The 14,785-nt window shown below is 35.5% G+C and overlaps 1 protein-coding gene across 1 annotated transcript in view; it reads left to right on the plus strand.

The window, feature by feature from the left end:
• SYNE1 (spectrin repeat containing nuclear envelope protein 1) overlaps positions 1 to 14,785 on the plus strand; it is a 456,348-nt gene that overhangs the window by 138,934 nt on the left and 302,629 nt on the right. The window contains exons 14-21 of the mRNA XM_067701747.1: positions 459 to 571; positions 1,122 to 1,290; positions 6,666 to 6,762; positions 7,478 to 7,680; positions 9,488 to 9,652; positions 10,114 to 10,266; positions 11,260 to 11,403; positions 13,646 to 13,819. Coding sequence (XP_067557848.1) covers positions 459 to 571; positions 1,122 to 1,290; positions 6,666 to 6,762; positions 7,478 to 7,680; positions 9,488 to 9,652; positions 10,114 to 10,266; positions 11,260 to 11,403; positions 13,646 to 13,819 — 1,218 coding nt within the window. The remainder of the gene's footprint in view (positions 1 to 458; positions 572 to 1,121; positions 1,291 to 6,665; positions 6,763 to 7,477; positions 7,681 to 9,487; positions 9,653 to 10,113; positions 10,267 to 11,259; positions 11,404 to 13,645; positions 13,820 to 14,785) is intronic.

The following is a 14,785-nucleotide window of genomic DNA, read 5'->3' on the forward strand; positions in this document are numbered from 1 at the left end:
CTGCATGCACTCAAAATAGAATAACCGTAGAGAACTTAACATTTTTATTTTGACCATTAAAGGGTTAAACTAGTTGTGCTTAGTTTTAAGCTTTGAATAATCAGTAGATTCAAAATCAGGGAAAGAGAAAAACACCAACAATCACTGTTTTTAGCACTGACTACATTTCCCTTTGGACCATGTGCCTTTAAAATGTCTGAATGCATTGCTGTGCAAGTGTCATGTGTGTTTAAAAGATGCCATAATTATTAGCTACGGCTCTAGCACGGGGCCTTATGGACAAGCACCCAGGTTCCTGTACAAGGGAAAAGCCTGTGACCGGCACCAAGCCACGTGTGGCTATGGGAGCACGATCAAATTGTTGAATGCACTGCCTCATCCGTGCAAGCTGAAGATTATGCTTCTTAGCCTCCTGTGAACATGTTTCCTCTTTTTTTTTTTTTTTAATTGTATCTTAGGATCTGCTTCAAAACACAGATGCCCACAAAAGAGCATTCCATGAAATCTACCGCACCAGGTCTGTTAACGGGATCCCAGTACCACCTGATCAATTAGAGGACATGGCTGAGAGGTAAGAGAACGTCCGGTTTTAAATGAAGTGTCTTTAAAAGGCTCGGTGGATGCTTTTCTTCCCCATTTCTTTTCTTTCAATGAATTGACTTTTTTTTTTTTTTTTTACAGAGGTGCTTCCATTTGGTACATAAAAATTGGGTTCCCATAACGTATGTTAAGAATGCCAATATTCTAGTATATTATTAGTTGAAAAGAGTAAACCTGCATGTACCCACAGCCTGGAAATGACAGAAATGGTTTCTTCAGAGGCTGTATTTTTATTCAGTACTGTGAGGAACATTATGTAATATTGCAAAAACAGCTTATAAAAGAAACAGTTGAGAGCTATCTTGGCAGGGGAAAGAACTAAATCAAAGACTTCCATCAATTGTGATTTGCCTTTAAACCCAGAGCTAGAAACAGAACCAGATCTCCTGAGTGATTGAGCAGCCAGAGTTTAGAAGACCTTGTGCCTGCATTTTATTTAATACTCACATGTAACAGGTTAAGTAAGCCCCGTTCTGTTACTATTAGTTACATTCTGTAAATTCCCTGTGTTTTGTTTCTAGGTTTCATTTTGTTTCCTCCACATCAGAGCTACACTTAATGAAAATGGAATTTCTAGAATTAAAGTACCGTCTGCTCTCACTGCTGGTTCTTGCAGAGTCAAAGCTGAAGTCTTGGATCATCAAGTATGGGAGGAGAGGCTCAGTGGAGCTGCTTCTGCAGAACTATATGGTAAGTCTCCCTGGCGCTGACAGAGAGGTCAGAGGACACCTGGCTTTAGTATCTGATACCTTCTAGTTTATTGGACACTTGTTACTTTTATCTTGAATTTAAACATTAAGGTACCAGTGTGTTAAATGGGTTTGATGTAAGTTTGTGAGCTTTTCACAACAATCTGAAATATATACCTATATTCTTTGGAGATATGAAAGGTTTTGCTGCAGTAATCATATTGAACCATTGTGATTGGCTTTATTGCTTTAAAAAAGCAAGTTTTTGCATTGCATACAACTGACTGTGAACTCACTACTGAACCGGAATTAAAATACTTAAAGATTATCTTCATGTTTCTAAAATCCAATCATGGGTAGTTTAGAACAATCCTCAATTGTTCATGTGGGGACTATCTTTTTTTTTTTTTTTAGATTAGGTCAAGCATGCCGTTTTTACAGTCATTCTGTGAGCTTCACTGCTTCCTGTGTGCACCCAGGAAAAGTAAAATTTCATCTGCGAATCTCTGTACCAACTTAATTTTTGAAGAGTTTCTCGTATTTTGGGCTACCAGCATAGATAATCCTATATTTACATAGAGTAGTAGACCTGCATTAAGGAGGAAAGTAGGTTATTCTGTAACTAGCAGTTTCCATTTACATATAATCAGAGAATTATAATTATTAAAGGCAGTTTATTTCTCTTAGTTAAACATGCCCCCCCAATTTATTAGCAATACAAATTTGCTCACAAAATTAATGTTAATAGGGCATCTCAGTCCTGTAACTGTTCCATTTATATTGAATCACAAGTTCTAAATGATAAATTGATGAATTTAAAATATAAGCCCATTTCTAACCTGACTGCTCTCAGTGGCTCTGTAACTGGCATGACTGAATATTCATTGAAACCATATCTTTACATCCTAGAACCATAATATATTTTGCTACATTTTAATTTTATTTTCTAAGCGCTAAATAAACAACATGAATTTGAAAAAAAAAAGTTTAACAGGTTAACAATAAAATCTTTCTTTAGATTTACTACAATTTTCTAGGAAACATTTGTCCAAAAATGTGAAATCTGTGACACTATGTTCCCTTATTCATTTTGAATGATTTTGGAAAGTAATGAGAAATCTGATTTTTTTTTAAGTTTAAGCAATTGCATTAGTCCCAAAAATATTAAATACAGATATGCATTTATATTTTTGGGTTTAATCATGTCAAATGATACACTCTGAGCTCAGAGGTAATTATTCAGGATGCGTCTTTGTTCTCGCTATTTAAGGAGAGCCAATTAGGTTGAAATACCTAATGGGACTGTTCTACCAGGTTAATGTTCCAACACAAAGATGTTAATAATTCTCTTTGAACTTCTCAACTAAAGCATATGTAAGTAAAGAATTATTACTAATGAATAAAAAAAATCAGTACTTTCTGCCTTACTTCATAGACATTCACTGAGCTGCTAATTTGAAACTGCTAGGTAACGTAACTCTCAAAATTATTTGTAAAATTGCTAATAACTCTACAAATATATCGGGTTTTAATAAATATTTCCTAATATTTTATCACCTGATAAAAAATACATATTTATCGCCTAAGCTTCTGTTTCAAAAAGGGGTTTAAGGTATTTGTAGTTTAATAGTTTTAATAATTGTAGGATATTGATCTTTTCTATGTGCCAAGTGTTTTACATGTGTCATCTTCTTTCTCAGTGATGACCCTGTGGGCTGGGCATTTTCACATTGTTTCACTGAGGAAATCGAGCCTTTGAACGCTCAAGTCACATGCTCCAGGTGGCAGAGTTAGTAAGAAGTGGAATCTGGATTTGAATCCACGTCTTTCCGAATCAGAAACCTTTGTGCTTAAGTACTGAACTTTACTCTCTAACAAAATTGGCTGGGAAGAAAAGGTTTTTTTGTTATTTTTTTTTTAAACCGAAAAGACCAAATAATTAAAGTGATCTCTTGCAGCTCAGTGAACTAAAGAATATAGTTCACATAAGTATCAGTTCCACTTAATGCTGGTCCGTAATTGACTGTATTTTACACTTCCATACTGCAACCTGCTAGTTACTATCATGTCTGTTATGGGCGGCATGTTATTAGGGCAGGGTGGGGTGAGGTGGGAGAGATTATTGAAGCCTGGACACCAGTCACATAGAAATGTGTTGAATCATGGCTCAACTACTCGCTACCCATGTGACCTTATAAATAACTTAATCTTTCCCAAAGTTTTAATAACCGCAACAACAATAATAGTAATAGAATATTAGGGATTTTTTAAGGAAAAAAGACTGACTCATTATTGTTTTCCTTCTGTCTCATACCCCACAGAGCTTCTCTCATTCTTTTGAAGTTTTTGGGAAAATCATTCTCTTTAGAACAGACTATTTCAAGGTGCATGAAGACTTTCAAATAAAATCATAAAATCAGTTTCTTAAATATAATCCTTCACTTGGTTTCTAAAAGAAATGATTGTAATGAGCCGTATGCTGCTACATCAATAAGCCAAGTAATATTTGGGATGTAAGGGTTCCATAATTATCTCTTCCTTAGTCTGAATTCTCAATTCAGTTTTATTCATCTGCAAAAAAAGATACTTTTTACAAGAGTTAGGGAATTAGAGAACTACATAGGGGCTACCTAAGGTACGTAACCCCTAAGTGCTCAAGGAATTCTTGGAAGATACTTCACAAATGCTTGTTGGTTAAATTAGGCCACGTGATCCTGGTGAGCGATTACATACTGTAATGTAAATCAGAAGATGATTGGTTTGAATTGTTCATGACATAACCGTGTTAGTTAACACATGCTCCAATTTTACAATGGAAGAAATGAGATAACGTTTCATTCTTTCACATAAAAGAAGAGCTCTTGGGAGCATAGACTATGTGAATGCAACAAGTAATGTGAACATACGGTCTACTATTTGTAATGATTTTATTAAAGTAAATAGGCAGTTCTAATGAAACTACTTCTCAGAGTTGATTTTTAAAATCTTAAATTGCCTGGTTTGCCTCCCTTTGAGCGAAATTGATGAGCTTTTTCTTTATTTTGTCTATATCTCTCTTTGAGAGTAGAGAGTCAGTCCCTTCCACCAATACTTTGCATTTTGTAGCATAAAGAGATAGCTTATTTTTCTAAAGTGCCACCAACTTTAAAAGTCCCTTGACCAACATGTCTTATTTGTTGAACTTGATATCCAAAGGTAAGCCACATTTTGAAAGAAATAAACTAATCCTGTCACTGTTATTTTAAACATAACATTTAATTTTGCATTCTTCTGACAGACTTTATCTAGATAGCTCACAGCAAAAAAGGTGACTGAGCAGTCCTCCTGTTAAAGTGATTCTAATAGACAAAATAATTTTGTTACTAAATGGAGTTACTCAGGACTCAGAAAAAAAGGGCAAAAATAAATGAAACAAAAATTAAAATAACAAGTAAATTTTCTTTCTTCAAAAATTAATTACCTAGTTTTCCTCATAGGAAAGCTCAAAAACACTTAAATGAATCTCGACATTTATAATATGCTAAAAGCATTCTCCCCACTCCTACCCTAGACCAAAAATGAAACTGGAAATAACTTTTCTCTTATTCAATTATAATGAATTTGTAAACCACTCTAGCAAAAGCATGTGTAAGTCTTAATGTCCAGTATAGGCACTATTTCCCATTTATTTGACACTTTGAACAATTTTTTTTCCATTAGCTTTTTGGAATTTGTGTCCAAACTGAACGGAGACTCTTGTTTTAAACTTTGCCAAATATATTTATCTCTTCAGTTTCTTACAGTGTCTTGAACATTAGGTGAAATCTTCCATTTTTGATCAAACCAGGACCTCCCTATTTGTTAAATTATTCAAAATTTAAATTCTACTAAATTACTCTTTCCCTACTTGGGGAGCAGGCAGAGGTTAAGGGAGTAGGACATTAGGCGAAATAATGAACTAACCAATTCTCATGCAAAAATAATAAAGTGTATTAAAGTTATTGAATAAGGTATTATCAGGGAACCCCATCCCAGGTAGTTCACAGCTTTCTCTATTCATTATATCTTTGAAGAATAGTTACTATATAAGTAAATGCAAACATAAAATGATATGAAATGTATTTTTTGTGTGTGTGTGTGTGGTATGCGGGCCTCTCACTGTTGTGGCCTCTCCTGTTGCGGAGCACAGGCTCCGGACGCGCAGGCTCAGCAGCCATGGTTCACGGGCCCAGCCGCTCCGCGGCATGTGGGATCTTCCCGGACCGGGGCACGAACCCGTGTCCCCTGCGTCGGCAGGTGGACTCTCAACCACTGCGCCACCAAGGAAGCCCGATATGAAATGTATTATATGTATTTTTAATATAATCTTGAAATACTATAAACTTCTGTCAATAAAATCTAGGGATGTCTATGAAATTGCTGTATGAATAGTTTTGCCTCTGCACACAAACATTTTGCATCTCCATATTAAGCATTCATCAACATCCTATTCAGGACTTCAGCTGGTTTTTGAAGGCTAATTTTGTATTTTATAATAGTGACACAAAGTATTTTACTGAGTTTACATCATAGGAACTAATTATGCTATTACAAGAAATTAAGAAGCCTTTGGTAGTATGTTGTTATCTATAATTACATTAATTTTCTACTTTACAGAAGTAGGAATCATCTCTGAAAAAGGAATTATTTCATATTTCCTGGAGTTAACAATAATAAAACTCACCTAAGGACTTTTTGTATATTCTCAATTTCATAGTATCCATTTGCTTATAGTAACTCTAATACATATGTAAGTTGCATACAGACATAGATATAGACATGCTTACCTTTAATTTTTATACTAGGTAATAGAAGTATGACAGCATATGGATAACATGGATGGAATGTGTGATTATTTAACGTTTTTCTACTTGTAAATATTTTTGTATTTACCTTTTATTTTAAGAAAGTGTGCATTGCATTGTGCCAGTTATTTATAATCTGAAGTTCCTCAGAGTCATGATTCACCAGAATTATTGTTCAAAGAGCAACAGAACCCTACAGCTAAAACACAGTGGGACACTTTACAACCTTGTTCCAAATTTAGTGCTTTTTAAATGGTAGCCCCAGGTTCTCTGGAGAAACTTCTGTCTCTTCTAAAAGCAAACCTTTGGGTGGAGGAGAAATATAATATTTTCTCAAAGTAGGAGTGAATTAGAATTAAAAGTGTAGAATCAAGTTATATTCTCAGAAATAATCAGGTTATTTATGGCAGTTGAATTAATTTGATATTTTTCCGAAGAATGAGGTTGGTAGATTTGGGTAACATATCCACATACCTATAATGAAGAAAATTGACTTTGGCATGTCTGTGTAAGCCAGTATTGGTTATCGTTTAACCATTCCCTTTTTTTCTAGTCTTTTATAGAAAATAGCAAGTTCTTTGAACAGTATGAAGTGACATACCAGATCTTGAAACAGACAGCTGAGATGTACGTCAAAGCTGATGGTTCAGGTAAAACGCAAGACAGAATTGGTTGCAGTACTGAATACAGCAGAATTTAGAGCCTACAGGTTTCAGTATGATCAAATCATTTTTTTCTCTGCAGAATCACTGTGTGACCATGCCATTGGCCTGGAAAGCACATACTGGATTCAGTCCCCTTGACTTTGTGCAATGCCTATCCTGTATAATCATATGCCTGTGTGTGTGTATGTCTGTGTGTGTGATCTTCTAAGAGAGAGGAAAATAAGCATTCTTTTCCTAAATTGTAATGTTCAAACCTATTTTAAATTCCAACGGTTAAAGGCAAAAAGTGGACTGACTTGAATATTATGAAAACTTAAGTTAGTGTAAAGACACAATTGTAAAATATGTCTGTTTCAATTTGCAGATATATCTGTCATATTTGCTGAAAATGAACTACAGCATTTGTGATTATACTATATATGTGTCTGAGTGCATATAAGATGCAAACAAATATATGTCATTTATTGCATCCCATTTATCAGGAATTTTAAATATATCATTGCCTTTAATCTTTATAAATACCTATGAGTAAGATAGAACATGTCCCCAACATTAGCTGAATGTAATTCTAACGTTATATCTGTTGAATTTAAAATCCTAGGAAGAATTAGGAATGCACACCAGTGTATAGACCGTAGAAAAAAGGTGTGGTGGATTTAAAATATAAAATAAGGATTATAGTTTGTTCTGTCTGTTTCAGTGGAAGAGGCTGAGAATGTGATGAAATTCATGAATGAAACCACTGTCCAGTGGAGGAACCTCTCAGTGGAAGTCAGGAGCGTGCGCAGCATGCTGGAAGAAGTCATTGCCAACTGGGACCGATATGACAATACCGTGGCTAGTCTTCAGGCTTGGCTAGAGGATGCTGAGAAAATGCTAAATCAGTCAGAACATGCCAAAAAGGTAAGACTGCTTCTTATAAAAGGAAACAAGCACAGGTGAATTTAGAAATAGGAGATTTTCACAGCAAAGTTGTCTAGGGAGCGTTATATATCTGAAAACGTGTTACAAAAATCTTGACCTTGCCTGAAGAGCCTCATTTTCAGGTTATTAAATTATTTTAGACCAAGAGATAGGCTGCTTTATAAAAGTTGTGTTAAAACAGCGTTTGACTTTTGCATTCAGAAGAGCAGTGACCCATGGAGCAGTGGCCAAACCCAATAGGCAGCAGAGGGCGCTATACACACAGTAAGGTCTGGGCTTGAAGGGGCAGGTCCAGTGCACAGCCTCTGAGGATTTCCTAATTTAAGAGAAGATGAAAACAACTTTGGCTAAAGTAGTACTAAATCTGTGTGATGGCATACACTGGTTCAACAGATGGGTCACTACATTTTTGTCTCTTTGGCTATTCTTTTTGGGATTTTTATCAACCCTCCGTCAACGGTCTTATTCTCGGTAGGAGTGATGTTTTTCCTCCGGTTACAGGAGTGTGTGTTTTTTTGCAAGAGTTAACTGTTTTACTTTAATATCATTTACATTAAAAGATCACATGGAATGGACTGATTTCTGTGTATACGCTTCTGAATGGGAGCTTGGTATTTTTCTCATGGAAAAACTATTTATATGTATGTAAAAGATTAAAATGCCAGATTCCCATTAAGAAGTATAGGACTTATATTAGAATTACTGCTTGTCATGCAAGATTGGTTCTTCTGTTATTGTGTTGTACAAGTAGATGTATAATTTTTATGTTGTCCCGTTCTGTATTTCATATAGATTAAGTATTTTTGTGTAGCTGAGCAACTGTAACCCACACAGATTTTGGCTTTTCTGATTAGACTGGCAGGGCCCTAGTAGATGTCATGTGTTAATTTCATCCCAGGGACTATACCCACCAGAAACAGAATTGTTCTCATCGATTTATCTAGGAAGTCCTCCTGCACATGGCTTAGGAAATCGATTTTGAGTTCTCTTTGGTGTCCTTGGTTTTTACCGTGGTGTGTATGTGTGTGTATGCACAGGCACATATGCATTTAATTCGAAATCAAGTGGAAGCTGTTCCGTAGCCAAGTGTGTAACCTTAAATAAGGAAGGATGTCACTGTATTGTGTTCTTGGCCCAGATCATTTAATTTTTTCCTTCAAGGGTTTATCTCTGTGATTGTTAATTATCTTCATGTACAGTATTCAGATTTTAAAATCAAAAGTTGGGAGTTCCCTGGCGATCCAGTGGTTAGGACTCTGTGCTTTCACTGCTGAGGCATGAGAGGGCACGTGTTTGATCCCTGGTTAGGGAACTAAGATCCCACAAGCCACGTGGTGCAGCCAAAAATAAAATAAAATAGAATAAAATCAAAAGTAACAGGTCAAACGATTTTTAAGACAGCTACGTATTTCCCTAAAATATTATACCTTTTAGATGACTTTGGCACTGGTATTTACTAGCCTAAAGACTATAGGCACAAGTCCCTTACACTCACAGAAATTCAGCTTTTTCCTCTCTAAAACAGGAATAACAAAATGGTCATCATGTTTTGTTTTGTCTTTAGCAAAAGATATTGCATATATTCTTACAAAAAGACATTCAGCGTTTCTAGTTCATATTTTTGACCTTCTTTATTAAAAATTTCCATTTTGCAAGAAATTTAGGATTCACCTTAAAATTTGCACAAATTTTAGAGCAAAGATATTTCTCTTAGTCTGGCTACTTTCATATCATTTATTAACTTTTGGTGTATGGTTTACAGTAGTGCACATTGTTTCTTGTGTAGGATTTTTTTCGAAATTTGCCTCATTGGATACAGCAGCACACTGCCATGAACGATGCTGGCAATTTTCTGATTGAAACATGTGATGAGATGGTTTCCCGTGATCTCAAACAGCAGTTACTGTTGCTAAATGGACGATGGAGAGAGTTGTTTATGGAAGTCAAGCAAGTATGTTTTTCAGATCTATTTATGCCTAGAACATGGGTGCGTCATAAATGTGATCAACAGTCCGTTTAGAGACTCTTTTATGGTTATAGCATGGGCTTATTAAGGCAGAGTACAGATGTGTTTAGAACCGTTATGTTTATATTTGGTCCTTTATTCTTTCCCATTTGTAATGGAGGCACATAACAGAAATGTAAAGCTTGATTAAGGATTATGTTGACATATGGAACCTACTTATATGGAATGATTCATGCATCAAATCATAATTTGTTGCTTCTCTGCTAGTTCCTTTCTTCTTTTCACAGTATTTGGACTAACTTCAAGTGTATCTAAAATAAGAATTAGGAATTAGAGTCTTTCCTACCACCTAACCATTCCAGAGAGTATGTAGAAGGGAAAGTTACAAACTTCCAGAGTGTTGTCTTAATGGCTTTCGATGTTGCCCCCCTCCCTTTTCTTAACAGTATGCTCGAGCTGATGAGTTGGACAGAATGAAGAAAGAATACACAGATTGTGTTACTACCCTGTCTGACTTTGCAACTGAAGCCCTTAGGAAACTTTCAGAGCCCTTAGAAGTCTCTTTTATTAATGTCAAATTATTAACTCAAGACTTAGAGGTGAGCTGATTTTCTAGAACACAAAGTGAAAAACGAATTCTATTGTGAATAGAAAGATCAGTGAGGTTACTTAGGCCATTGCAAAAGCTGTTTCTGTGTCTCCTTGACATCATTTGACATGTGTACATATCCTGATTTGCACCTCTCATAAAAAAATTTATTTGAATTTTTTGAAGAGGTTTATTGACCGACTTCAAAATAGTATTTTAATTGAGATTTTTTTATTTTCTACAATCAAATTATAAAGTACTAGGAAAAAGCAGACGTCTGGAGTTAACACCTCTACATAAATGCCTCCAGTGATAAAGGATTTGCTAAATGAATTGTGCTGTTTACATATTTTGAATACCCTTCAGCTCTCAAAAATGAAGTAATGGAAGAATATTAATGACGTAGAAAGGCTTTTCCAATATACTATTAAGTAAGGAAAGCAAAAATAGTATCATCTTTTTTTGTAAAAATAAAAAATGGGTGTAAACACACACAGGAAAAATACTAATTTTGTTCAGTAATTTTAGCAGAGCCTTGTGGTGGTAAGGATGTTGGCTCTGGTGTGAGAAGACTGTATTACATTTTCTTTAACGTATTATCTCTAATTTATAAATTTCTACAATGACAATGTATTACTTTTTTTAAAGAAAAAGTTTCATTTTTAAAATCAGAGGAATTGCCCCAAATTGTTAACATGCATTTACCTGATATAATGTTTCCATACTACATTAACATATGTATTTTGAAAGTGTAAAGAGTACCTCAGTTTATCTTTAGGTTAGCTTAAGGATTATGGTGACTTTTAAAGGAAACATTTATTTGTATCATATTACTATATATCATATATTAGTAATGAAGGGAAGTAGTCATTGGAATCGCCAAAAGATGATGACAGGTCTAGAGTTTTATTCAGTGCATACTGATTTGTGTCCAGTTGTCAGATCTTGAAATTAAGAGGCAATGTATCATGTGGTAATGTAGCTGTTTCAATGATTCATGTAGGATATTGAGCAGAGGGTGCCTGTGATGGACGCTCAGTATAAGATGATTACAAAGACAGCACACCTCATTAGCAAAGAAATCTCCCAAGAAGAAGCTAACGAAATGTTTGCAACCATGTCTGGGCTCAAAGAGCAGCTAACCAAGGTGGGAAAATATTTTAAAGCATGACACTCTATGCAGGACCAACACTGCCTCCAGCTCACCTTACTCGTTCTCTGTCATCATGTGCAAATCATTTACTTGTTAGCAGATCATGTTTTTATTTCTTATTGGGATCCTTCATCTAGTAACTTTGTCATGAGTTTTAAAAATGAAACTATGGAGCTGATACCAAGCATCACCTTTATTAATTTAGAAGTACTAGTAGCTGTATTTTATAGAAAGATAGACCTCCTCTGGGAGGACAGAGGACCAATTGAAAGCCATAAAACAAAGAGGGAAGCAAGGGGAGAAGAATAGGAAGAAGAAGGGGGAGGAGGACATCATATATTTAAATGAGAAAGAATTCCCAAATACCTTTTATTGAGATGTATTTGACATACGTCCACTCTAAGATTATTTATGGTATTTTTCACTTACACAGCCACAATGCAGTGAAAATTCTCCCTCTTCATCTCACAGAGCTACCTTGGATTCAAGATAGATACATTTATGCCACTTCTGTGCAGGAAGCTCAGTGAATATCACGCACTAGCCATAAGCCTTTTCTGTTCTATTGAGGGATTTTCCTTAAGAGTTTGGAAGTTTCACTGGGATTTTTTATCTATCTGAAGTTGAATTTTATGAAGATGATACTGTGGCAAAGTCCACTTAGATTTTGTAATTAATATCTGGTAAAAGAAAAGAGTGATTATATAAGTGAATGGAAAAATTTCATAATGAAGAATTGGACAACAAAGGAAAAAATAGCAGAAAACCCTGTTAATTAGGAGAGGAAACGTAGAAAGAGAATAGCCAATATGAAACCAGCTGTGGAGAATTAATGAAAGAGAGGAATAAGTGAGATAGATGAAAATAAGAAGAATCATGGCCATGAAAGATAAGAAAATTTTGTCCAACTGGTATATAGTAGAATGGCAATTTTAAATTCTTTCAAGCAATCAAGTTAAGATTATTTATAAAGATTGGGTACAATTTGGAGTCAACAACTTGTAACCTTCAAGCAGCCTTTAGAGCCCTGTCTTGGGCTAGCACATCTTAGCCTAGGTCGGGTTTAGTGATTTACGGAAACTTCTGAGAAAGCAAAGTACTCTTTTAGACACACGTGAGTCATCATGCTTTCTTAATTGCTGCTTTAGATGTAGCATCTTGGTAAGTTTCCTGTTGTATCCAGGGAAGACTTCTAAAGCACACTGATTTTTATACATGTCAGCAGATTCTCTTTATTTTGTTCAGTAATTTTAGCTGAGCCTTGTGGCGATAGGACAGGAGCGTTCTTTAGATGATTTTCTCCTTCAGGCAGTGCATCCAAGAGCATGAGAATAATTATGATGTAAGGAAAAGAACAAAGGGTCTACTAGTGAGTACTTAATTTCCTTTCTTGGTTTCCAAAAGTAATGCTTTGGGAGAAACTCTAAATAAAATGAGGGGGACGGGAAGTTCTTGCAGGATCGTATGAGGTGCTGGATTCCGACATAAATGTGACAAGGCTGGATTCCGACATAAATGTGACTTTATGGAGATCTTCATCTCCAGGAGCTCATCATGAAGATAAAGACAATGCAGGTGTATAAACGAACAGCATTTTTTCAAAAGACAAGTAACAGATGACGGCTGGGCCAGTTCAGACTAGAGAGACATGTTCTTGCGTGAGAACCTTTGTGAATAAGTTTGTATATGACGTAAGCGCTTGTCATGAGTGGGATGTTGATAGGGGAAGAGTAGCAAAGTGTGGAGCTAGGAGGAGGTTAGGAAAGCACAGGGCCTCTCTGGGAAGAATGAGTCAACACGTTTGTAAGTTTGTCTACGGTTAAGGTATCAGGTAGTAGAGTTCTTGAAAATAAAGTTGGAAGGTACAAGTTGGTCTAGATAATGTAATTCATGACTGTCTTAGGTCAGCTTCTGAGGCCAGAGGGAAGATGGGTTTCAGAGTTTATGAAGTGGAATTTGATGCCATCTGGCTCACCAACATCATTTAGATGAGCAAGTGCTATCCAGATGGATGATTTAGATGAATTTTCATGAGAAAACTCCATAGCATTTACTTGTCTCAGTGGTATAGCAGTAGTATTTTTTTTTACATCAAAATTTAATAATACACAGGAAATACTAAAGAATGTCACTGGAGCTCTGTAAGCCCAAAATGACCCTATCCTGAAGAAAACATTCCTGAGAGCTATGGTCCTTAATGGCCTTTAATGGAATTTTTGTCTTTGCAATTTTAAAGGTCAAAGACTGTTACTCTCCGCTCCTTTATGAGTCCCAGCAGCTGCTGTTACCGTTGGAAGAATTAGAAAAGCAGATGACGGTCTTTTATGACTCACTTGGGAAAATCGATGAAATGATGACAGTTCTTGAGCACGAGGCACAGTCAAGTGCTCTTTTTAAACAGAAACGTCAGGTAAGGAAAAGCCCCCTTCAGGAGATGGAGTTCATTTAATGCGTGTGTGATAAGACTGAGGTGCATATGATGATAGAAGTTCAGTGACAGGACAAGAAACCTTTTTCTAGACTAGTACTGGCAACTCAAAACAAAAACACATGTCTAAAGATGAAAACCCTATCCACCATAGATAAAATAAAAATTTTATATCTCTCTCGATACTTATATATAGGTATATTTATATAGATAAAAATTTTACAGATAAATTTTAAATTGTATCTATTTAGCTATATAAAAAAATAAATAATTGCATTCCATTTCTAGCCAGTATCTATCATTTGTGTCTTACGAGATCTTTTCTTGCCTCTAGGACTAAAAGGCAATATCCTCATAAAATTGACCTCATAAAAATGACCGTAAAATTCTGGAAATATATTTGGAGTACTAATCATTTTTCTTTGTCTTATTTTTAGTAAGCAGGTCTGTATGCAGAACAGCCTCCTACTGAGTGTGCAGTTAATTCGCTTATTTAGTTGGTTTATTATAAATCAACTTATGCATCAGAGGAGGGTGAAACTGATGGGTAAAAGGTTTGCCACCGTTGTCATCGAAATAGATTCATGGAAGGGAGACAGTGTCACTTAGCAGAAAGAGCAGAGAGTATCTGACGTGAGTCAGACAGGTATTCAGATCTGATACAGCAAATTACAAAGCCTTGATTAGCTTTATTTCCTCACCTTAAAATGGGGGTGGTAGTACCTAAGTCAAGAACTTCTCGTGGAGATTACATTAGATATTCTATGATGTGACTAACCCATTAGAGCACATACTCTATATGTGGCAACTAATATTTATTATTATTATTATTAATGGTAAGCCAAAATGATTATACCACCAAGCCCTATTTTAATGGGTTCTCATTACATTGGATAAAAATTGTTTTTCATTTTGAAGTCACAGTGCCATTTCTTACGTTCCCAAATT

This window comes from Pseudorca crassidens, chromosome 13 (genome assembly GCF_039906515.1).
Source record: "Pseudorca crassidens isolate mPseCra1 chromosome 13, mPseCra1.hap1, whole genome shotgun sequence".
NCBI lineage: Eukaryota > Metazoa > Chordata > Mammalia > Artiodactyla > Delphinidae > Pseudorca > Pseudorca crassidens.